The sequence below is a fragment of the Amblyomma americanum genome, chromosome 3 (genome assembly GCF_052857255.1).
Source record: "Amblyomma americanum isolate KBUSLIRL-KWMA chromosome 3, ASM5285725v1, whole genome shotgun sequence".
Classification (NCBI taxonomy): Eukaryota; Metazoa; Arthropoda; class Arachnida; order Ixodida; family Ixodidae; genus Amblyomma; species Amblyomma americanum.
Genome location: NC_135499.1, coordinates 42400566 through 42426927, shown reverse-complemented (window position 1 = coordinate 42426927; position 26362 = coordinate 42400566). Strand labels below are relative to the sequence as shown.

The window sequence follows — 26362 nt, the reverse complement described above, 5'->3', positions numbered from 1 at the left end:
GTGCACACGATAGCAAGGGCTGCCATCTCTGTGCCAGGCATAGGCAGGAGCAAAGTTGCTCTAGCGCCTTTATCATACCGAAGAGTAAGCTTCCCTGCACCATTGCGTAATGTTGCACAGAAGCTAACTTGTCAAGGTGTGCTTTCTTCTGTGGAAGCGTTTCATATATTTTTCCTTCACTCGCCAATAACACACAGACATCCCAACCAAGAGTGCTGTTGTGCGGTGTTGCCGGGGTTCACAGTCGCTGTGAAAGTTTGTCTAAACTGAAGTACGTGCAAAACAGTTTTTAAGCATTTTTTTAATACTGAATTCTATGAAAAACCAAACAAATGTCTTACTATGCTCATCTCATCTGAGAAATCCTGTTAACTGAGTTTGTCTAAACGGGATTGGGTCTATCGTATTAAATTTTCTTTCTTTCTGCATCCAAATTTTTATTTCCACTTAACAAAGGTCACCACCACTACTGTCGCCATGGTGACAACTAGCAGAGCTGGATCCCCAAGCCACCCTGCACGAGTGTCAATACCGAGATGGGGTGAGAACCACCCAGCATAGTACTCTTGGCAACACTGCAAATACACTGGCTGCAACTGACATTAAAATTGTGCAGCATATAAGTCCCCTGCATTTGTGATGCACTCAACACAATTTAAATTGCATTTTGTTCCACCAAGTGCTTGCAGTAGCTCTTTACAAAACGTGGCGCAGAATTTTCCACAAACAATGGTTAGTTCATCACAATGTCGTCTACAGTGTGTGTCTGGCTGCTAAGTTGTGAATGTAGTTCAATTCACAATAGCATATTGTCACCAGAGAAGAGAAGTCCAAGGTGCACAAGATCTGCTAGCATGACAAAGCACCAGCAGTGAAACTGAGTCCACAGAAGACTGCAGAAGGTACTGCGGGATATTCTTTGAGGCCTACAAGTAGTATTCGACCCGAAAATCACATCGCTAGTGATTCTAGACGAGCCTCGCGCCACAAGCATACCCTTAGCCTGGAACCTATTTTTGCACGCACAAATACGTACAAGTTTTCTTTTTTTTTTTCCAAGAACAGTTTCTGAATGGAATGCCCTACCACAGAACTCTCCGTTGCTTTCTAATCATTCTTGATATCTTCACTGCTGCATTCGTAGCCTCACTGTAACTGCATTTTTATGTGTGTTTTTGCATTGTCTATTTTGTGGCAACTATATTGTTTGGTACTTGCTTTGCTTTTCCCCTGTATGTATTTCCCTCTCCTGCTTGGACATACAGCATGTCCGCAGTATTCAATAAATAAATAAATAAATAAAAATAAACACACAAGACATGTCACCCCTCATTTGTGGTTTTGCACAGGGAACCTGTCAGTAAATAACCAAAGCAATAACTACTGAGCAGGATAGCTTACCACAGGAGATAATCAGTACTGTCTGCGGAAATATCGCTGCGAGTTCATCAACCACAGGATGCAAGCCTCTCCCATCGGCTTCCAATTGTCCTGCAGTAACTGTGGGCACTGTATCCCAGTAAATTCACCACTTTCACCTCCCCACATAGCTCAGTGCCCCTACCCAGCTATATTCTCCCTGTCCCAGAGCATCCTGCCTCTCATCATGACAGACCATCGGTGAATCTGTTCTAAGCATGACATGCGACGGTGGGCTCAGTTGTCAGCAGGGACAGCCCTACCCTCCCAAGCAGGACGTTTAGCCCCAATGCCCCTCTGATTATTGAGCATAGGGTTGGTGGTGGCAGCTCACCCTTGGTCTGCTGCATGCTGAGGGCAGCCATGGCGTCAGCGAGGGGTGTTCTCTGGTAGAACAGGATGTAGGCATTCCACCAACGTTTTTGCCGCCGGTACGACATGCGCTTGAGCATGTGGTCGAACACCTCGCCCATGTACTCTCCCCCAAAGCACTGGTTCTTCATCTCTTCCTCCTCGTCCATGCGGCACTCGGACACCTCGCCATCGTCAAACTTGTACCACCGGTAAGCTCCACCAGGGGGCCTGCATTGTGCCAGAAGGCAGTCATGGTGATCAGTGAGGCAAGGTTTGCACAAAGCAAGAAAATGGTATATGGGGATTCAGTGGCCCCCTGAAACTCGAGGTGGGCTATGAAACCCCCCAAGGTGGAGGGCTCCGAGCTGATTAAAAATACTGACTGATAAATTAGGGACAGGCAAATAACATGAATGAAAGAACAACAAAAGAAACCCGCTGCAAACCAAAAAGTGAACTTTGGGGCAACAAGAATGGCCAATACAGCTGCGTTTCAGAAATGCGCATTTCTCAAAATTTAACTCTAAAATTTACTGCCTAAATGTCAGTGCACGTTAAAGAACCCCAGGCAGTCGAAATTTCCAGAGCCCTTCATTACGGCTTCCCTCATAGCCCGAGATGCTTTGGGACGTTAAACCCCCTGTTACATTCGGGCGCTCGCCCATCTGTGTTGGCAGCATCGTCAGCGAAGCTCACCTGCTGGAAGCCGGCACTAAGCTTCTTCGGTATGGTTCCGAGACACGCGATAAGAATCGCTCCCACATTCGAGACCCGAGTACAGACACCGTCGCCAAGATTCCGGGAACCAAGCAAAGGGAGCGAGGGCCTGCGGAACGCCGCCGCAGCGAGCGTCGAGCACCTGACAGCACCGAGTGCTGCTATACTGGACAGACTCTTGGCGAAGCAGAGATGCCGCCACAGGGATCGAGCGGCAGCTAATCCCCTATGGCCATGACTAAGCCGAGGGGACCAATGTGGCCTCATTCCCGGAATACGGCAGCGAGCTGGCGGTCGTCGTCCACTAATCTTCGCAGGCATGGCAAATGACGAAGCGACTCCTTTTGGCTACTAGACCTGACCCTGCGTTCTTGTCCGAGCATCTGACTGACATCTAAAGAACAGGTGTCGGCGATGCGTGGAATCTTTCGGCTGGGTACGAGATCACCCCCCTCCACTGTCGATGTGGACACAAGGGCATCCTCCTCTCTCCCTGGCTCGACACGTGACGAGGGCGTGTCCCTATGTACGTTAGTGCGTGTTTGTGCATGCTAATACAAGATAGGCCACTCCCACCCTGGCGGAGACGTCCTCAGCCTGGGGAATCTGGGGAACAAGAACTGTATAAAACTGGACAGCGAGTGAAGTGAAAGTCGTGCTCCTCCGGTGTGCTCCTCTTCTGTGCTCCCATGTAATGCTCAGTCGTGTTCCCTTTTGGGTGCTCCTATTGTGCGCTCCATTTAGGGATCATGCTCCCTTTTAAGGCTCCTTAAGCCTCCTTTTAAGATCCTCTCTTCGGAGAGAAGTTCCTTTTGACCTCTATGTAAATAATGTAAATAAACCCTCCAGTAAACTTCCTTCCATCATCCAACTCCTTTAACTCGTTGGCAGTCCTGTCCTGGTAGTGGTGGTGGCGGTCGGAGCAAGTGTTGTCCCGTGACAGTGGTTCTGTCGGGAGCGACTCCGAACCCCTATCCAACACCCCACAAACATATTGGCTAAACAAGGCAACAGCTCAGTTAACAGATATGGTGGGAGCTGTCATTAGTCACAAATCTTACACCTACCTGACTGCTTAGCACTCAGGCTTCCTACTCTCACTGCTGCATGGCCTTCCTAGCAAGAACCTTAGGGTCAGCTCCGACTCGAGGGTACAACTCCGGGCCGTTGAGCGGGCCAAAGAGGTTGCAAAGAGCCAGGGGCTTCCAGCCACCTAGTGCGACCAGCAACCCTTGGCGATGAATAAAGTTCTTCCTCCTTCGGCGAAGAAGCCATGGTCTTCGAGTGCTTGCACGTGCACGTATGCGGGGCCCCAGAAAGTACCTCCTCTGTAGGATGCACTGGTGGGTGTGCCAAATTCTTTAAATTTCAGCCATGCAGAGGCCCAGATTGGGCTCTGCATAAAGGCTCTCATTGTAAAATATTTCAAATCACCATTCACGAAGCGCCAAAGTTGAATGCACTTGGTCGGGTGAAAACTATGCTCCCACGCAAAGCCGCAGACTATAAAAATGCAGCAAAAAAAATGCTGAAGTAGAAGCCCAATAAAAGAGTCATTTTCCATACACTTGGCTGACAACCCTCTCTCCCCCATTAAAGAGGCCTATCTTGTAAGAGACCTCAGTTATAGAAGGCATTCGGTAATAATGGACAATTAATCTGGATTTTTCAAGAACCTTGCTTATAGTACAGCCGACACTCATTAATTCAAATTTCAAGGGACAAGAGATTTTTGTTTGAATTATCAGAAGTGCACCTTACAATGATCCCTGATTAAATGTGGTTTACTCTATGGATAGTCTATGCATACAAAATGTACTTTGGAACCTTTTTTTCGGGAAAACATTACTACAAACAAGCACAACATAGGCTATGGGTGGAAGACACTGATACTGATATGCTCACTCAACCAGCCGTCACCAAATGGTTCTGTGGTTGAGGAAATTACCAATAGTGCACTGGTTTCCAAATAAAATAAAACCACATTAATGGGACCTCAAGGGACTGGAAATAAGAGTTTGAATTATCCAAAGGTTGAATAATAAGAATAAGAAGAAATAAGAAATCAGAAGGTTGAATCATCGAATGACTAAAAAAATGTTTTGCACCACAAAAAAATGAACTGATGAAAAAAATTGGCAACAGTCGTCTGCTTCTAAGTGAAAACTGCACGATGACTACTTTTCGCAACTCCCTCATGCTGTACTGCATGTCAATTGTCGGGAATATCAGAGCAGAACTACAAAACAGTAAGGCTTTCTGCTGCCTCCTGCACACATGCGACACAGTAGCAGTAGAGCTTCCTCACAAGCTGTGGCGCCCACGTAAGGATGGCTTCACCACACAAAAGCAGCTCGTGAGGAGCACGCACTTCCGGAGCACTGGAAGAATCATGTGGACGGAAGCGTGGGGAACGCACATTTGCGCCTGAACGGCAAGACACCTTCTCAAAAGAAAAAAGAATAGCGATGCGCAAATTAGCATCTGAACCGGCGTGGAGCTGGGCTTGGCTTGGTGAAGCGCGGCAAACAGCCATAATCAACTTGGGATGGTATCAAAGCTAACAAAAATTGGAGGATGCTTAAGCTTCTTCTTTAAGAGTGCAACGCGACAGCGTGTTGCAGCACTGCCAGGGAGTCCACGGAACGCCACCGCCCGTTCGGCACGGTGCCTTGCCCGTTAAGACAAATCGCTCTGCTATCATCGGTGAAGCGGACGCACGGAGCGGCAAACCATGTAGAAACGCTGCCAGGTGCATTGCTGAAATGCGCGGGACTCAAGTTGTAGTCGTAGTTCGTCGGCACATCGTTCTAAACAAACTCGATGCCACTAACGCCAGCATAGCTTCCGCACCGAATGAACAGGCAGCAAGCCGGAAGCTTTGTGGTGAACGCGCTTTGGATTTGCGCTGCATTGTTCGCTGCTCACCGCGCGATTCGTGCGTCCCCGCACGGCCCCACTGCGCCCTAACCAGACAAGCGGGAGTCACTGCCGTCGCGCGCTATCTGTTGGGGCAGTGGGGTACATTGTGACGAGGAGGAGGAGGAGGAGGAGGAGGAGGAGGAGGAGGAGGAGGAGGAGGAGGAGGAGGAGGAGGAGGGGGGGGGGAGTGGTTTTAGTGGGCGCCGCCTGATGGCACTACGTGCGCGCTTCTGGGATGCTTCGCTCACAGCCAACGCTGCCAACGCTGGCGACACCAGCTTCTCTGCGACACGGGGCCCTTAAAGGGACTATGCAATAAATTAATTGAGATTACATAAAGCAGACGAGAGATAGGCATTTCATCATTCGTAACTCCAACGCAAGAATTTTCAAGCTAGCATCAATAACAACGAAGATATAGACGATTAAAAATTACGTTCCTCCTCTCCCCCCTCGACTCTTACACGCGGGGCACCAGACAAAAATAAAGAAAACAGGTCTGGGACTGGGCCCCGCCTTTGAATACGTCATCAGATGACGTTCGCTTTGCAACTTCCGGTTGTCGCTCCTAGCCCCCCAGCAGCAGCGTCGGCGGCGTGGCAGCACCTCTCCGGTCTCTCTTCGCCTTCCTGGATTGCGGCGCGCGTCGGGTTTCTTTGCTTGTCGTCTGTTGTAGTTAGCAGTAATAAAGCCGAACCTCGAGGTGCGACAGCTCGCACTTACGGCCGTGATGGGCATCGAGCCCTATGTGTGCCCACGAAGAGCCGTGCGAGTGGTTCCGGAACTCCCGACAGAAGGAGGCGGCAGAGGAAAATTGAAACCATATGCGCGAAGGCAATGCCCTGGCCCGCGCTTGCCCGAGACGGTCGCGCGGTGGCACGAGTAGACGATTTTCACGGCTACCGGAAGTGTGCCCATGACGTCGTGGCTGCCGTGGCTCCAGCGAATGACAGCGTGTGGTGGCCTGGCGACATCATGGTACAGTGACGTCTTTGTTCCACGATTTTAGTTCCAAAATCGGTCACTACGAGCACACCAATCGGCCCGCGAATTTTTAAAAAACACGTTTTTTTTTTTAATTTATAATAAATTGCCGGCTCAGTTCCGAAGACTTATGCTTGGTGTGAATGCTCATTAGCATCATTTCTAAACATAGAAAACATTTACAAGCAACTTTGAATTCTTTGCATAGTCCCTTTAACACTGTCGCGTTAAAACGAAACTACGCAGCGACGGGGCTACTCTGATCAACACGACCCTCCTTCGGACCGCGTCTGAGTTCAGGTGGGGTGAGACCGTTTTGTCAAAAGTTTGATTTTGAGATTTTTATTTATTGTACCCTCAGGGCCAAAGGCATTACAGAGGGGAGTGGGTTAATTAGGATAAACAACAATGAAATACAATACAGTGAAAATAGGTATTACAGAATAAATTTCCTCCAGAATAAAACAAATAACAACATCCAGAAAACGTAACTAGTATAGAAACAATGTATACAATACAGAGGAAGCAGATAAAACACACAATCAACTTTATTCAGAATAAACAATATTAGCTGCAGCGTCATGAAAGATTTTATTATCAGGAATGGCTGCAATATCGGGGGGAAGGCACTTCCATTCCAGAGATGTGCGGGGAAGATATGACTGAAAAGAAGATTTGGTGTGGCATGTTGGGATGCCAACCTTGTGGCGGTGATCGATGCGATGTTCTCTGAGAGAATTTCTTTATCTTTCAACAAATATGTTACACCTGGGCAGTTGCAATTTCAAAAATGATTTTTTGTCTTTTTTCATCGTCATGTAGAACAGAAAAGTGGGTGTTTTCAGAGATTTTATGGGAATTTTTCTCAAAACTATATCTTTGGAGGTTTGTGTACCTTTTTCTCGGGAACTCTATGGTATAAGCACATGAAATTTCTCACAGTTGTTAATCAATGCCATTTACATAACTGCCATCAGAATTAACAGCTTAAAGGGGCCATGGCAGACTATATTCACGCATACCCTGCTTATCGCCTTTAATTCCCAACAGGTTAAATTACAATTCCTCGAATTTTCAGTCGATTCTGTGCAGTAAATATTTTTAAAGAAACTTTTTTCATTTCTTCTGCAAACTGCTTGCTGGTCTGGCAACCTCCGATCGCTGACATCACAAGGGCATACAGCCCCGCGTCTTCTGCTGCGCACTCTTGGTTGAGTTGAGATGTTTGCATACACACCGTGGACGGCGGTCGTTCGGAAAGTTTTTTTTTTAGCTTAGCGAAATAAAATACATTTTCCGTATGCTCTTTTCGGGAGCCTTCAACTTAGTACGTGAGTTGGGTGATCCTTGGGAAAGCGGACTTGCTCGTGACAACCGTTTTCGGATTGTTGAGGAAACAGAAATCAATGGACCCCTGCCTTATTATTTACGCTTAGAAGCATGCTGTTCGTATGTCATGAGTGTGGTTTCATTTGAGCAGTCAAATGCTCCTGTATGTGAAAAGCAGCACATGCCGTGCATGCCTTCGCCGATGAGCGCCGTGAAAGCCATGGCGTTTGTAGCTGGCTACCAAGTTCTTGTCCGCTATTCATCGGCTCGATAATTAAACTCAAATTATCAACCGTTGGCACTAGAGTAACTTTGAGGCACGAAAGGAGCAGAGAAAAGTGCCGAGTGCGACGACTTCCCCGCTGCATGCACGTGTTTGTAAATTGAACATACATTTCCTTCGACTCGTAGAACCGTTTTGAAGGAACCAAGCCGCTTGCAAAACCCAACGCGACTCGAATGCTTTCACTGCCCTCACCGATGCATAGTCGCAGCCGTCTGTATGAGTGCTTCAAAATAATAGCAGATCATTTAGCATTTTGCTGTGCATGCGCATTGTGCCCCAAGAGTGAGACGAAACGACAACTGCAGCCCCGCGCTGAGGTTCTTCACATGGCTGTGCGCAAACAGTACTGCTCGTTTGCGTGGCATAAAACGCCAGGTGGGTTATCCTTATCTTACGTACTCTATATTACGTACTCTTGCTCACAAATTGCACTTTTACTCATTTACACACCATGATAACACTGCAATAAGCGCTGATGGTGCTATATCGCCTGCTTGGGAAACGCTTCGCGTAGGATACCGACGCTTTCTGCTAATTGTGTCTGCTTTCTCTTATGTCACCAAAATTTAATTTTAGATCGGTTTAGCTGAAAATATGTTCGGACGTTACTTGAATTAATGAAAACAACCAGATTTGTTTTCCACAGTCGACGCTGACGGCTGCTGCCGGCTGCCTTCTGCACATGCTATGCAGACCGGGCCACATATTGGCACTTCCCCTTTATTGTACTCGCATCCTGCGATGTAGGCAGTCGTCGCTCTGAGGGCACTGTAGCCAAAACTACGCTCGACAGCTATTTGCCGGCGCTAAACTTGCGAATTCGCTCTCTGCAATCGCCGAAATCGCACACACGAATCCTGCTTACTCGCTAGGCCTCGTCACGAAAGGTGCCGGTAGTCCACTGTTGACCGAAATTCAAGAATACAGCAAAAGTTCCTCACTGATTAGTATATAAGTGTGAAGATATATGTAGCCGATCGTTTTACTTTTTTTGATACGGATAAGGTACACAAGCGCAGTTTTTCCGGCCGTCGCCTCACCGGGCGTGAAGCTTTCGCTCGGCTGCACAAGCCCAGGCGACGGCGGCAAGCAACGAGCGGCACCGTGTGCGATACCGTCGTGCGGCGTTTTCTGCCCATGTCGCTTGCCTCGCCGATCGGTTCTATGCGCAGGCACCGATTGAAAGCATATCTTCACTGGTGCACGCACATCGCGTATGTTGCTGTGGCTAGCACTAGGTCCAATGAGTTTTAAAATTCTTACCGTAAAAACAGGGCTATAGGTCGGACCGAAATATAGGTCGACCCCCTAACTAACCAATTCTAAAATGAAAAAAATCTTTTTCAATAGAAAAAGTACCGAAAGACACCCTTACCTTGAAACAAATGCGCCTCGACAGGTTGCACAATGGTGACAGTATTTCATTTAAATGCTGCTCATGTGTACACCTGGCAAATTTTTTAACAATATCGCACACCCATCGACCTGCATGTTTGTTTCTGGCACATGCAAGTACGGCGCCGTATAGCAAAGCCCTTCCTCTTCATGAATAGCTGCACCCAGGATGGTGAGCCTTTGAATTGCGCCCTCGTGAGTCTAGAGGCACGCGCGATCTCTACTACTTTCACGCGGATGCATTCGGCAGACACAGGCAGCGATCTTGTACGCAGCGCAACCTTTCCTTCCAATTCCGGATACAGTGCGGTCCGCCCACGAAATGATGTTTTCTTCTGGTTGCTGCAAGTTGTAATACGCAGCCAGTACTGAATGCTCTTTTCAGACACTCCAAATTCACGCTGTGCCGCCAGTTTCCCATGAGCTTCTGCGTACTCAATCGCGTTTTTCTTGAAGGCGACGGTAAATTGCCGTTGGCTTCCGCTTTGCACCTACGGAAACGCAAAATGGCGGCACTGCTGCTGATGGCAATGGTGATGGAGGCTGTTGCCTACAGCCGCCATTGTTGCAAGAGTTCCGTAGTTTTTGGGGCAGCCAACTTTTCACCATGGTCTTTTGAAAAAAAGTTCGACCTATATTCCGGTTTTTACGGTAAGTTTATAGAATGTCATACCAACTAGTCCCCTACCACACTCTTCTGGTTCCCACTAAGCTCACTCTTAACACTACTACGATACGCGGTCGTTGATCGTGCTGGCGTCGGCATTGATCTAGCGTGACAGACCGGTGCATCAGCGACGGCATTTGCGTACCTGCCAACCCACCGACCGTCGATCGCCGTTGCACCGGCCTAGTGTGACAGGACCTTACCTATACTGAAGAAAAACTGCGTTACTGTTGTTATCACTTTTGCGGCACCAGTCACTCATATATGGGGGACGACTGCTACTTCGATCGGCCATGAAAGTACAGGGAGGAATGAGACGTCGCTGCGCATACTGCAGCAATGAGAGCAGACGACATTGCTCCTTGTATGCCCTAGTGACGTCACGAGAGCTTTCAATATGGCGGTTGCTGCCGGTGGAAGGAGTCTCCCGGTCTCAATTTCGATCCCATTTTTTTTAATATACAGCGCGTCCAGGGCAGCCATATTTCAGAAATCGAACCATAGGCTCTTGTATTAGTTACTGAAGCACAGAACTGCAATATGAAGAACGACCATGTCATGGCCCCTTTAATTTCATCTGTATTTTTCTAAAATCACTCATGGGTGGCAAGTTTATTGCATCGCCAAGAAAAAAAAGCAAAATAAATCTAGTTTTTGTTTGGAGCACTGGTTGCTACTCTCATAAAAAATTTCAACACTCTGCGGATAGATTGTTTGAAGAAGGTACATTAGTAGAATAGAAATAAAAACAAAAAACTAAGGGTTTGCGAGTATTCAAAATTTTGAACACGAATCGATTTTGTTTGATATCCGATTTGTATTCGTATGCGAGAATTCCCGAACACTCACCATATACCACGCAGGCTTTCATTAATCTGACTGAGGCAAATTCACAATATCTGGGCAAATTATTCGATGATCCTGTTCCCTCTCTTCCTGGTCGTTTATTACATGGACCGATCGCATTCCGATGCTGCTAGGCTTGACCTCACACAAAATCCCGCAAGGGGGCTGCGAACAAGATGGCCAACAACTCGCTTCGAACAATCGCAACGTAAAAGCACGCTTTTTCTTTTTTATCCTTCCGTAATATGTTACATACTTACTGCCCACACACATGGCATTCGTCCTGTCGCCTTCATAACTTTGAGTGTGACCTTAGCCTTCTAGTTTTGGTCAACTATGAAATGGGGGAAAGCCTACTTGCAGAATATCGCGTGAAGCTCCTGAAGGGACGAGTCGAGGTATCGTAACAGGGCAGGCAGTCCTGTAAAAATCCTGCCTACTACATGGTGCATTGTAACCCCTGCACTAAGTGGGCATAACGGCTGGCGTGAAAACAATCAGAGGGCCCCTGTTGCTAGGCAAAAAATTAGCCTGGCCACACAGTTTCAGTTTCTGACTTCGCTGCTCGACCACGACGACACCATCCATCGCCCCGCGCATTCGCCAGTTGTCCGAACCCAGCTCTGCGCCGATTTCAGACGCCGACTGGCGCGCCACTGGTCATTTCCTTTTCCTTTTTGGAAGCAGTCTCGCCGTTCCGACGCCAATGTGCGTTCCCTCTCTTGCATTTGCATTGTTCTTCAAGCACTCCTAAACTGGCCGCTCATCACGGTCTTATAGGCGATGCACTGTGGAGTCGCCTCATAAGGCTTTACTGCATTTTCGGTATTTTTTTGGGGCGGGGGGGCACAGTGCATTTTAGAAATCTACCTTCGATAACCTGGGCATATCTTCCAGTCCCTTGAAATCCGAGTTAACGAGTTTTTACTTGGAATCATTTTATATTTTGTTGCAGTCTTGCCATTTCATGGTTCTCATTTTGCATCACCATATAACAGGTTGGATATTGTTATCCTATCTAATCAAGTAATGTACATTTCTGTGCACATATTTTTTTTATACGTTGCTGGGTCAGTCTAGTTTTGTTTATTTCAACTGCAAAGACCATAAACTATTTTGTAGAAAATATGGGCAACATTTGCTTTTATCATTTTTGAGATATTTTTTTGCACTGATCAGATATTCGACTTTCGATATTTGAAGCCATTTTTATCTTCATAATTGCATTTGATTCGAATACCGGACACCCGTACAAAAATACTAACAAAATTTCAATCTAGTTTTGAGCTCTAATGCGAGATGCATCAATCTAAGATTCCTTGCAGATTTTATAGCCATAGCTTTTATTACAAATGCAGTACAGCCTACTTTTGAAAATCGAAGTCTCACCCAAGCTTAACAGGTTGGAGGGGCCAAATTTTCAGCTCACGTAGCACTGCAAACCTGACCTCGATCACTGCTCTTTTGCGCGCCACGAGCGTTGGAGCAGGACAAAAAGTTTGAATTAACTGAATTCAAGAGAAATCATTGTACAAATTAAGCAGCTTTAAAATGCATTGAAAATATAGCCAGCCTACCAAAATTTTGAAATTTGTTTGAATTGACCGAAAGTACGATATATCAGAGCTTGAATTATTGTGAGTCTACTGAAGCCTATTCCAACATTACTAGTCGGGGCTTGCCCAACTTCACAATATGTGGCCATGTCTGTGCTCGAGAAAGACAGAAAGGTGCAATCACTAAACCGGTATTTATTACAACCGCAACTAAACCAGAGTGGTCTGGGCAGCTACAAAGCATTGACAAGGGGCCATCAACTGCACATGCTGTATAGAGAAAACTTACTGGCGGTTGAAAGGGGCAAATGTGCGGGGCATCTGCCTGCATTGAAAATGGCGGGCAGACTCTGCAGACTCGTTTTTGTGAAAGTGAGTTTGCATGACGTTATTGGGATTCCTAGAGCAGCAAGGCAACTACTTTGCTGAAGGTCTGCAGCTACGCAGTAGAGATGCAGTGAAAAGTTACTCCAGGTTCTTGGACAATTAAGGTACTTCTTCACCACCAAGTTCTTTTCAAAACAACGAATAAAGCTGCTGCCTAACAAAAGGAACATTTATCATTGTTCCATAACCTTGTTTCGTACAGACTGTACTCAGAACACAACGAAGGGTTTTTTCTGAGTCACGAAGATTCCATTCTAATGAATTTTGACTCTATAGAAGATGAACAAATTTTCACAGTTCCTTCTAGTTTGCCTTAATGGGAGCCTTAATGACTATGCCCATGAAGGCATCATAATGGTTGCTGGGACGTGTGTGCCAGCAACTGTGTGACTGCAGTCTGCTCACCTGGTGAGAATGTAGGAGTAGTAGTGGCCCCCAGAGGCCTGCCCACTGTGGACCACAATGCCCGTGAGGCGATAGTGGGTACCCCCGAGCTCATCCGCTTCCGCCGCCTCCTCATCATCCATGAGCTCGCCCTCCATGCGAGCCAAACCCCGCACCGTATATGGCTCCATGTCCAGTTCCCGGGGAAACTCGAAGTAGTCGTTGAATTTTATGGCACACTCACGCTCCCAGTCGTAATCAAAACGCTTCAACTGGATGGCCAGGATGGGCGGCAACTTCTTGATGCACAACCGCTTCACCGTGTCCACCTGCGTGCACACAGGCACTACGTATCAACTTGTGGGCGTCGGGGTGTCAGTCTCTGGCACATGGTGCGAGCAGCACAGCATTCAACAACCCTAAACTGGTTCAATGGTTCAAGGTGCTGCACTCCTTACGCCTGTCATAACTATCTCTTATCCTGTGCAGCAATACCTTTCTGTGGCTCTCAGATGTTCTGACATTAAGGGGGGACTTGGGGATCAAATTACGAAATCGAATTTAAGAAAACACCAGATTTGGTAACTATAAAGTCTTTTTAATTATGCCCCGTAAAATCCCCCCCTCCCCACAAAAAGCCCAGAAGTGACTTTAAGAAATGTTTTTACGACCGTAAGTAGGAAAAAGTGGGCGGAAGTTTCCATGAAAATGCCAGTTTCCTCAAAGCATTGTTTGGCATGACTACCCTCCTTGCAGAAAGCATAGCATGACAATGGCTTCATAGATTTTCATGTGGCTTGTTGCACTGTTTTTTTTATAAATTCTTTATACAGTGCTGTTTCTACCTTTCCCATTTTTTCACTCTGTCAGTAATTCAAAACGATGATAATGAGTGCATTATGCAAGAATGAATATAACATTCTATGTAGAGAAAAATCACAGACTGCTAAAAATATTTGGAGAATGTCCCTGCATCAACCATTTATTCAGATAAAACTTAACAGTGACTGCAGGCTCCTACCATGTTCTCCTACCATGTCAACCTTTCTGCAAGTTTGGTATAACAATGAACCATACAAAAATTTATAATGTCAAAACTACTTCAGATAGTTCAGTGAAAATTTAAACATTTAGTGGACTTCCCAATAAGCATGCCAAATTTCAATGAAACACCAAAAATTTAAAAATTTCCCCACCAATCCCCGCGTTCCCCTTAACCCTTTAAAACCACAATTATGAAATTTTCAGGGAACATATATTTTTGCACTTATTCCAGATATTAACTTAATTTTATGTAAAACAAGCCCTTGTCTACTTATTTAAGATAAGTTAAGTAACTTTTTGCTGAGAGCTTTCAAGAAATTTTGCTGCAGGAAACTTACCAGATTGCATGCGACTGGCTTCTCCTGACACCAAGGACTGCAATAAGGGTAAAATAATCATCCTTCCTAGCATTGAAGTTAAAGCGTTTTGAAGTTGCCACTTGCGAAACAGGAAGAAAAATTTGTGTTCCTGTTTCTGAAGCGACAACCTCAAGCCCTTTAACTCAGCTTCAGTGATAGGCAGGATAATAATTTTATCCTTATTGCTTTCCTTGGTGTCAAGAGAAACCAGTCGCATGCAATCTGGCAAGTTTCCTGCAGCAAAATTTCTTGAAAGCTCTCAGAAAAAACTTACCTAGCACACTACATAACTGCACAGGGACTTGTTTTACATAAAATTGAATTACGTATTTGGAATCAGCACGCAAAAATGCATGTTCTCCGATGATTTCACAATTGTCCCTCCGTTAATAAACAATTTCTTTAAAGACCTTCTTTCCCGCCTTAGCAGCCAAATTAATTCCCAAAAAACATACCAGAATCGGCAAATTTTGACGGAGATTTTTGCCGAAATTTACTGTTATCAGGCTTCAAACACGCACTAAAGACGCATAACGCATTGCATGACCTACTGCCCTTGCTGCACCTGGCTACAGATGGCCCACTGCGAGCTTCTAAAGCGTCACGTGCAGTGTGGCTTCAGTTAGCTAGGTTGTCCTTGGTCTACACGCTGGCATGCAAAGCTGTTTGCGTGCAGCAGGGTCGGCTAAAGTCACCTACGGCTGTAACGAAGCAATGACTATAACGAAGAAATTGCGGGGCCCCTCCAATTTCAATTTAAAGTGACACTAAAGGGAAATATGAAAATAGGCAAGATGAATAGATCATTCCTTGGGAACACTACCAACGCCTTTTTATGTGGAAAAGTGGCTGCGTTGCTGAGAAAATTGCAAGTGAAAGTCCCGAAACCCCTCCATATTCAAATCATCACCTGCAAAAAATGAGCACAGTTACATAATTTCTCTGATGCATTCGCAATGCCACTTTCCGACTAATCAGAGCAGCTACTTCCAAAGAGCGGAAACATGGCTAGAAACCAGAGAAATGCAACGTGCCTCAGCACCAATAACCAACCACCCACTGAAAGGAAAATGTTCTTTTCTGAATCGCATGCAACTGCATCTTGTTGCAACCCACATGTACGGTAGGAATAAACTCCACGGGTACAAAAGAAACTAAACAAGGTTATCCGAGGGCCGATGTGGACTGCACAACAAACTGGTGATTGCACTCACTCACATTTACATCGGCAACGATGAAGCGAACAGGTGGCCTGTGATGCATTATGTGCTGTCGAGAAGTGTGCACCTAAGCTTTCAGGCTTCCTCAAAAGAATGCAAGCAGCAGTCGCACTCTAATATACCCTATTTACATGATTGAAGTCGACCCCCCCTTATCAAATTAAAAAAAAAAAAAACAACTTGGAGGTCATTTAAGTTTGGCCTTTAATAATAGAACGCAATACACGATAGCATTATCCTGTGGCTGCCGCTTATCACCACCCGCTATCGGCTGCCACACGCGGGCATGCCCGTGGGCACATTCCAAAATGAAAATGTATTAGTCACTGGACTACTTGCCCACACTTGCGCCATTGTCCTCACTAGCGCTGCCGTCGTGATAGCTGCTGCGGTCCCACAGCATGTCGTTCTAATGTCGTCATGCAGCGAAATCCCGCACTTCGCAAACAGCCACATCACGACATCGCGTGAACAGCTGAAAATTTTGCCTCGCTGCAGCTGCCACACCAGTATCACCCGTTGCGCACGTCGAACTTTCGCCCCAGCACGAAGCTGTTCGTTTCTTCAGCGTAAAGAACAACAGCAATCTTGAATGTAGCCATGAACGAGCGCTGGTCGCTTAAAGGACCAGGAGCACAAATGACGGCTGATGAAGCACTACACTAATACACTAAGAACTTATGGAGCACGGCCGGCAGTAGTCAAATGCGTCACAGCCAGAGAAACGACGCATCAGCAGCGGCGGCTACCGACACTCCCCGGTGCTGCTGTCCTTAGAGTGGCAGTGCCACCACGACTGGAACAGTGGCCCTTCCATCAACTATCGACGCTCCCTTGAGCGCTAAGTGTGGAGTTGAAAGTAAAAAAAGAAACTTGGAGAAACTAAGAGTAGAATGCAAATGCGTTAATGCATTATCGGGCCACTGCCGCTTATCAGCAGCCACAATCTACAGCCATGAGTGGGGAGTGGGGGAGGGGTCGGCTTGCTGCTTATCAACATCTGCCCTCGGCCGCCACGCGCGCGGGAGGGGATGCCAGCTTTGCGTACTCACACAGCAGCTGCTCAAGGCCAGCACCAAAAGCGATGCAACAGAGCCGTGCAGCAAAAATGCAACTGTGCTGTAACATGTCTGATATCTCGTCTCTCATGCCTATATTTATGGTGCCATGCTTTGGTTTCAATTGCAAGTCGACCCCTCCACTTCGGATTTTCAAATTTTGAAAAATAGGTAGGCTTACAATCGTGTAAACACGGTATTTTATCTGAGTGCAAAATTGCACACACACTGCTCATCAAACGGTGCGCTGTGCTGTTGATTACTGCTTGTCTATTGAGTAACTACACAGTGAGTATGATCACAGGTGACCCTTATGGTCAGCTCTGCTGTGATCGTTACAATTCTTATGTTTGTGAATTGCTTTTTGTGAGCTGTAAGCGCAAAAGAATCAGGGTATGTTCCAACCAACTGTAGCCTGCTGCCGGCTGGCTATAGCTGCTGGCAGGGATAGCATGCATAATCTTGACACACAAACATCAGCTGATTGAGCGTTTCTCTCACAGAAGTGTATAGTACCAATTCAGCTGCATATCACATCTGTATGCCACAGCTTTGCTGTAGAGAAAAAGCACTTCAACAAAAGGTGTGCAAAATACCGCTTTGCGTATCAGCACCTCATATACTGCATGCATGACGGCCTGCACTGGAAACTTTTTTCTTTAATGAGCCAAATGAGTGTGAGTGCATACATGCGATACTTCTCACACATTTTTCGGCATACCTCTTAGCTCTTTCGACAGCGCAGAAAACATGCGCTTGCATTGCACTTCATACACTGACGCCATGCATGTATGTATGCATGTCTGCATGAATGCCTATTAAGAAAACAAAAGGACAGCAATTTCGGAATGCTCGGAGCCTGCACAAAGTAACAGATTTGACAGCTGAAGTGAGAAAGAAGCCACTTCACCGGCCATCTAACAAGGAAAACCGAATGTGAATGCCACTGAGCGCTTGCAGTTTAGAATCTGCCGTGTACAACGGCCACATGGAGCCTGAGTGCACAGAATGCGAGGCGAAGGATTTAGAGCTCATTTTTGCATCTAGCCTTTAACTCTCTCCATCATGTTTTGTGCTCTTCTAATATAAGACGCTTTGCATTCTTAGATATGCTCGCTGCACTGCTCTCTTCAACAGCAACTGCCCATTGACAGCGTAAATACGTCAGCAGTCGCAAGCAATGGCACAAATCCCTGTGTGGCAGTACCATGTGTACTTCGCGTTTACGTCATTTTCTGGCTTATAAAAGCTTCGTTCCCAGTAAAATTGACATATCTGTTGTCACGCGATGCTAAGCAACCAGTGTAGCCTGACTCAGTAGTTCTTTTTTCCCTTTCGTGCTCCTTTAACTAGGTTCACCTGTAAATCCAATTTATGGCCCCACACGTTCAGTATAGAAAGTAAAAATTGCAAGTGTTTGTCCAGAAACGTTTGATACTGCCAATAATTAGTCATACTGTATTTTGAACAATTAAACAAGAGAACACGGAGATGGGCTCCATGCTAGTGATGCATACTTAGTGTGCTCAAATATTCAGTGCAAAATGGCAGAAAAGAAAAAAACCTGCCAACTGAAGGCAGCCCATTCTGACCTTCTTGTTGCACTTGTCACAGTGGTAGGCGTTGGCACCTTCCAGGAGGTCCCCCTTAACATACTGCTCGAGGGAGTCCAGGAGGTTGCTGTGGTTGCGAATGTCAATGTTGAGCGTTGTGAACGACTCTTCACGTGAGTACCGGTGCGGGCAGCCACGGCAGATCTTCTGGTCAGCGAAGGTGCCCCCAAGGGCCTTGGCCAGCAGGCAGGGGGCGCCAAGCGCCTTGAGGGCCTCGTCCAGCGAGTCCACTAGGGAGTTGAAGAACTCGAGCGCGTCATGCTGCTCGCGCAGGTTGACTGGCTCGCCCCAGAGCTTGAAGTGGCGCCAGAAGCCCCGTGGCACGTAGTACTGCAGCTGCGAGGCCGCCAGGTGCCCAAACACGGCCTGCACCTGCTTCAGCACACCCAGGTGGTAGTCTCGCCGTTGCTCCTCCTTGCCCGCCATGCCGTCCTCCTCTGTGACAGGTCGCATGCACGCCTCGCCACCCTGCACGCACAGTCCATACTGCACCTCATGGGGCCAAGCTGCCAGGCTTTGTGTGTCAACAGCCCCAACAGTGCCACCAAATCCACAGGGCATAACTAAGGCTCCAGAGAAAGCACGCATCGAAGTTATTTAGCTTCACGCCGTCCACCATGCAAACCATGACAATGCACCAAGATCCTGCACACTGATAACGGGGATGACATGCTTGGCGAACTAGGCTGAGTGCCAAGATACTGTGCACCCTTGACAGGAATGCCAGCGGTGGCGATTTGCTCGGCTCACTGCTGAACGCCGGCTGTGCCAGTGCATGCATAGAAAGCCAGCGAGTGCTCGAGCATCTGAGAGGAGCGCAGCAGCTCAAACCATAACACTATAAAACATCCTCTACACTGAAATGCTATAGAAGAAGCAGGGCCCTCACACCCCCAAGCGATTGGTGAGAGGGAGATTGGGAGTGAAAATGCCTAATCCCTCTCGCACCACAACTAACGCTTAAACATTCTCATTACACACTCGTAAAGGCCTCACGTAAAGCATGCACACCTGACCTTCAGGGCCAGCATTCAGCATGTTCGCTTTATCTCGCCTCAACTGGCTGCACCGTTGACTATCATGAATTCGTTGGATCGAGCTGTGATACAGATAAATCTGGTTATAACGAAATTAAAAAAACTCCGAGATTTTTTGCTAAATTCAGGCTTTCATTAAATGCAGTTACCGCGAGAAGAGTTGAAAGGACACAGCAGAACAGAAACCAAAATAAGAAATAAATGTAGGTGAAATAACCTTGAAAATGTGTACAGAAAACAGCGTTACTCAATGTCATAAACGCGGAGAAACGTTCTGAGATTGCGCTATCAGTGTGACTGCGCTTCCTTCCGAAAAAGCGCGCAGAATAGCCAAATGCTACTGGGTAGAGCCGTAGAATGAACAAAATTGCAAACATACTGTAGCATCGCTGATATCTCGTTTGTCTCGCCTTTATTCATGGTGCTATGCTTTGGTTTCGACTGTAAGTCGACCGCCAACTTCGGATTTACAAATTTAAAGAAACAGGTTAACTTACAATCATGTAAATACGTATTAACGCTTTGTCGCGATACAACCAAGCAGCTCAAGCAAAAGTCTTGCTGGCAACTCAAGAAATACCCGAAATCAATCAATAACGAGTGGCTGTATAGTGATACAGTCTGCAATGAAAAACTAGAGTGCGATTAGTTCCAAAATAAAGGTGGGTAAATGAAAGGTGGGGATTGAGTAATGCATGGATTAAAGTGCACGGGCAACCCAAAAAAGTGCTCAGCGAAATCCTGGGTTTCCGCAAAACAGAGTCCGGAATAAGAACTAAATGCATTCGCCAAATTTTTTATGAGACAGATATATATACAATAATTTGCTATAATATTTGTGTTTGATATGCTGAGGTTCAACTGCATTTCTTTTCCTTTATTTTTTATTTCGTAGCAAGTGCAAAAGGCTGCACACAAGGGCCTTTGAAAGGTCAATCATCATATGCAAACCGCCCCCGAATTGATCCAAAACAAGTTCTTTGGCCACTGAAAAACTCTGCGTGGTACTGGCTGACCCCTTCAAGTTTGATGGCCATTTATTTCACAAGTGGCCGCCATAGTGGCTCAGTGGCTATAGTGATCGGCTGCTGACCTGAAAGACGCGTGTTTGATCCCAGCTGGAGCAGTCGAATTTCGATGGAGGCGAAATTCTAGAGGCCCGTGTACTGTGCGATGTCAGCACACGTTAAAGAAGCCCAGGTGGTCGAAATTTCCGGAGCCCTTCACTACGGCATCCCTCATAGCCTGAGTCGCTTTGGGACGTTAAAAGCCCTATAAAGCATAAACTTATTTCACGAGTACTGAGACTGCTTTTGCAATGGGTGTACAGTCAATCCCCACTACAAGGAACGCAGCTACAGTGAAATTTCCGCCACAACGCAAAGCAGCGTCCGCACAGGAAAACTCAGGTGGTGAGTTCGCGTTCTCAGAATGGCCTGAGTCGATGTTTCCAGCAACAGTTGCAGTCGTAGTATCAGGTGACAGTACACCCTCTTCAACAGCAACAACACTGCCAGCCAGAGTGCTTGGAAAAACCGCATGCGGTGCTACTCGTACACGATCGTGGAGCCTCGTCCGCAGGCGGCCATCCGGAAGTCTCACCACTGCTGCAAACCCTTGGTCCAACTCCATCGCTGCCGGCACCCATCTCGGCCCAGGTCGGAAATTCCGCACGAATATACCTGTTTTCCTGGTTCCAGGTTAGTCACCCTGAATGACATCCAGTTCCTGCGAACATTTTCGTTTAGCTGCTTCACCATGACTGCCTTCCGGAGATCTGGCTGAAGTAAGTCGAGGGCTGTTTTCAGCTTCCTGCCCAGTAACAGCTCAGCAAGGTAGCAGCCAGTTACCTCGTGCGGTGTGGTCCTGTATGCTAGTAGGATTCTAGCCAGCTGTATATGAATATCTCCTGATCCAGCCTTCTTCAGTTCCTGCTTGATGGTCTGCACTGTCCGCTCCGCTGCGCCGTTGGACGCTGGGTGGTACGGTGGCACCAGTATCTGTTGGATGCCGTTCTTCTGTAAAACTCTTCACACGCAAACGCCGGGCCGTTGTCCGACATGACGACGTCTGGCAAGCCCTGACCTGCAAAGATCTGTCTCAGACGCTGGATTGTAATTGCTGCGGATTGAGTCGTCACCCGACAGACCTCTATCCATTTCGAAAATGCGCCCACCACGATGAACAAATGGACATTTCGCACCGGACCAGTGAAATCTACATGCAAACAAGACCACAGCTTCCCGGGAAAAGGCCATGGCCTAACAGGCGCTGGCCCAGGCATCTGCTGGTTCTCCTAACAAACACAGCATGCCTGGACCGCTGCGTAATGTCTCCATCCAGTCCCGGCCACCAAACATGGCTGCAGGCAACCGCTTTCATTTTCTTGACATCCCGGGATGACTTTCATGTAGAAGATGGGAGTACTTCAGCCTGTAGCGATGCAAAGATCACCACTCTGTTCCCTAATAAAATGCAGTTACTCTGGACACTGAGCTCCGGGAACCGAGCTTCAAATGTTTTCCAAGGCTCTCCCTAGAGAGGCCCTCTACACGCCCACAACGCTTCTCGCAACTGCACCAAACATGGGTCTTTGTTAGTGGCCGCTGCCATGACTGATGCTGATAGCACCCTTGGATAACAACCCTGGAGCATGACAACTTCTGGAGGGCATTCAACGTTAGCCTCCCTCACGGCCAAGAGACCCAACAGCGGCTTATGATCAGTCATAACTTCAAATCTACGACCCCAAGGTACTGCTTGAAGCACGTAACTCCGAATACAACACTGAGTGCCTCTTTGTCAAGCTGACTGTAGTTCCTTTCCGCCGAGGCTAGGCTTTGCGACGCAAAAGCTATCGGTTGCACCACTCCGTCTGCTCCCCTCCGGGCGAGAGCCACGCCAAGGCCATAGGGCGACGCATCCGTGGCCAACACTGTAGCCTTCCCCAGATCGAAATGTGCCAACATCGATGCTGATGCCAGTAATGCCTTACTTTGGCGGAATGCATCTTCCTGAGCTGTCTCCCAAGACCACGGTGTGCCTTTACTCAGCAGGTGATTGAGCGGGTGAAGCACTGTTGAAAGCTGGGGAATGAATTTCCTGTAGAAATAATGAGGCCGATGTAGCTTTGAAGCGTCTTGCAATCTCGTGGTTTTGAAGCCAAAAGGACCGCTTCAATGTTCTTAGGGCTCGGCTGCAGGCCTTTGCTTGTAATGACTTGGCCCAAGTACTCAACTGTCTCCTTCACGAACTCGCACTTGGACACTTTCAGGCGGAGCCTTGCTTCCTGCAGGCATCCAAGGACACTGCACACATTCTTCCAGTGATCCTCATCGATCCGGTTAGTCACCAAAATGTCATCGAAGTAAACCGCAACGTGCGGCAGATCACCCAGCAAGTTGTCCATTTCGCGCTGAAGCAACGCGGGCGCTGACATTACGCCGAATGGAAGCCTTGTGAATTGGAAAAGGCCTTTCAGCGTATTGATTGTCACCAATTCCTGTGACTCTGGTTCCAACTGTACTTGTTTATGCGCATCTTTTAGGTCAAGCTTGGTGAACTTGACACCGCCACTCAGTTTCGTTAACAGTTCTTCAATTCCGGGAATCGGATAGCTTTCGCTGACCATTACTGGTTTAATGGTGACCTTAAAATCACCACAAATGCGTACTCTGCCGTCTTGTTTGACCACAGGCACAACAGGTGCGGCCCACCTTGACATCAGGACAGGGCGTACGATGCCTCCTCTTTGCATGCGTTGCAGTTCTTCTATTACGTTCTCTCAGAGTGCATATGGCACCTGCCTCACTTTAAAAAACTTTGGTTTTGCCCTTTCCTGAAGTGAAATCTTGGCCTGTACGCCTTTTAACGTACCAAGCGACTCTGAGAAAACGTCTACAAATTCCTTGACAAGGCTTGTCGCGGAACAGACTGCATTAAGCTCCTTCGGTTTCGTTATGGTAACTGCGAACGCTCCCATCCAGTCTCTCCCTAACAACATCGGACATGGTCCTTCCACAACGAACAGTGGCAGCGTTCTCGCGGGCTACTAACTTTGCAACAGCCGTAATTTTCCCAAAGACTGCAGAGAGCTGCCCTGAATAACTTTTCAATTTGATGTCAGAGTGCTCTAACTGCGCTCCAGGAAACATGACGTTGAACTTATCCTTACCTATGATGGAGACGCTGGCTCCAGTGTCCAATTCCATCACCAGTGGTACACCATTAACGAAGACTTGGACCTTCATGGGCTCGGGTCCGGCCACTCGTAACTTCCACATGTCGTAAGGTGCATCTGTGCCGTGCGTCTGTGGCTCGGGAATCTCGTCCATTTTGTGCACTGAACGTGGTCTCATCTGGTCAACCGCCGGGCTGCTGCAGACAGACCTTTGCAAGGTGCCCTTGCTGCCCACACTTGAAACAAACACTAGTGCTGTGCCGGCACCACGTCGCAGAGTGTTTGCATGCAACCCCGCCGCTCAACCGCAACTCTTCTCGGCGGTCGTTCCACGATATTGGCCGTCCCCATCTCGCTTGTCGACGCTGCTGGCGTGCACCATACGTTTGCATCCTTCCTCACAGCTTCAATGACAGTCACCAACTGCTTGGCCGATTCCAAGGTTAAATTTTCCGCTTCCAAGAGGTGTGTCTGCATTCCTGTATCATTGATACCACAGACAATCTGATCCTTCATCATGCGGTCACGCGACACCTGTCCAAAATTGCTGTCATCCACAAGTCTGTTAAGTGCCGCAACGTAGTCGCTAACAGACTCACTTTCATGCCTCTGCCTCGAGAAAAATTTGAAACTTGCGACGACTTCAGACACCTTCGGCTTGAAGAGGGAAATCAAAACTTGAAAATTGACGTGAGCATCACATCCGCAGGCTTCGTAGGCACACGCAAGCTTCTCTGCAGTGAATATGTTGTCGGCCCGCAGGTTGTCAGGAATACCGCTTTCCGCTTTTCTTCGGTGACATTGTTGGCAGCGAAGTCAGCTGAGCGCGCTCCTGGTACTCCGCCTACTCGGTTGTGTCTGTGTCGAACAGTTCCAGCTTTCCGGTGGTCATCTTCACCTGTTAATGGCTCGTGCTTGCTCCGCAGCACACTAAACCAGTTTGTCATTGGATCCCATCTTTACGTCCAAGGAATGACACGGCAATGTCTGCTGTTCAGTGCAGGCACCCGACTGACTAGGCCGGCCGCAACACGTTTATTAATAGCCGCCAAAAACAATAGCCGTCATAAACGCCCCCTGCAGGATTGGCAGGTTGTCATAATACAACAAGCGGGGTTCCCAATACATTGGATCCCATGGGGGCTATGCTGGGACCGGATGAAAACGATGTAAGAGACGGGAAAACACAGCAGTGAGTAACGTAACAACAGGGTTCTGCTGTATTCCCCCATAACACACAATTTGTTCAAGTGAGGTTCTGCTTCAATGAATTTCTTCCGAGTAAACAACACATCTTTCTTTTTTTACACAGCCACGTATACAGTAATCCCTCGTTATAACAAAGTCAGCGGGATGGTGACAAAATTCGTTAAAAGTGGTAATTCAATATAAGCAACCACCTGAGAAAATTTGAAGCAGTCGAGCTTTTGTGCCGCAACTTCAAGGAAGTCAAAATACAATGTATTCAGTGAAGCAAAACTATATTCAGGTGCAAAAAAAGGCAGTGAGCTTTGGCTGTTTCAACTTCTTACAGGGCGCGTGCAACCCCTTCACTATAATCTGCCTAAGCATTGCATGAGGCCGCCGTCGCCGCCCATGCATTCAGCCTTCGGGGTATTTAGAATCGCGAAGGCCGCTTTTATGGGAGGGGGTCATGGAAGACTACAAGAGTATCGCGCCAGAAAGCGCCGCGAATGGCATGGCTCGAGTCTGAGGCTGTGTTCGTTGTGCTCAAAAAACGATTAACCGCTCATTGTGGGTACGGAGCGCGATCGTGAAAACTGAACGGTTTTGCACCAGGGGCTTTGCATGATTACTGGGCAATTTTTTCCTGAGGTGTGCAGCCATGAAGTCTGCAAAACGAGTTTTTCGGCGCATCGTTGAAGACACTGTGCTAATTCTACGGTTCAAGTGTCGGTGTTTGCACTGTGTCGCGTCCGCGCCGTTGACAAATGTTTAGGAACAAAATTCAACAACCCTAACACGCATTTAGGCCATTTGTCTAGCCGGATGGCGCGAATCGAGCATGACTGGTCCGAGAAAATCGCCGAGGAAACACCATGATTGTGTTGACCTGCCATGTTGACAGCCAGGCTCACCATTAGCGAAGCTCGCATTTTTTGTATTTTCGGCAAGTTATCGGTCGATTTGCACTATCAAAAGTGCAACGAAGCTAGAGGAGAAGTTTTATTGCAATGCCGGCCACTTATGGCGAGCGGCGAGCAAATTTCTAGACAGGCTTCCCCGAAGTCGTCTTCCCAATTTGTTAACGTAGCTCGTCGCGTCAAACATGGCAAAGGGCTTGCGAACAGAGAGCAGATCAACAACACCGTTGATCACACTTGCAAGAGTGACTTGTGCGTCGCCTTCTCGTCTGAAGCGAAAACTCTCAGCAATGACGTTGTTCGCACGCTGTTGAGAGTTTCATTTGCTTTGGCCGATGTGAAATGGTTAGGCTTAAGGACGACTACGGCAACCAGGGAGCAGCTCAGTTCGTTGCCCGCCGCGTCTGTGGTCGGAGTCATTGCCGAAAGCTCGGTTCACTCACTCATAGGTTCAGCGGTTTGAGACTCGCAGTCGCAATGATGGAAAATCGAGCAGTGAG

The 26362-nt window shown here is 47.5% G+C and overlaps 1 protein-coding gene across 6 annotated transcripts in view; it reads right to left on the bottom strand.

The window, feature by feature from the left end:
• Positions 1-26362, bottom strand: part of faf (ubiquitin carboxyl-terminal hydrolase-like faf) — a 255988-nt gene that overhangs the window by 53609 nt on the left and 176017 nt on the right. For all 6 annotated transcript variants that reach the window (XM_077657297.1, XM_077657293.1, XM_077657296.1 and 3 more), the window contains 3 exons: positions 18520-19008; positions 13268-13575; positions 1754-2001 (listed from right to left, as the gene is read on the bottom strand). In XM_077657297.1, the coding sequence (XP_077513423.1) occupies positions 1754-2001; positions 13268-13575; positions 18520-19008 (1045 nt within the window). The remainder of the gene's footprint in view (positions 1-1753; positions 2002-13267; positions 13576-18519; positions 19009-26362) is intronic.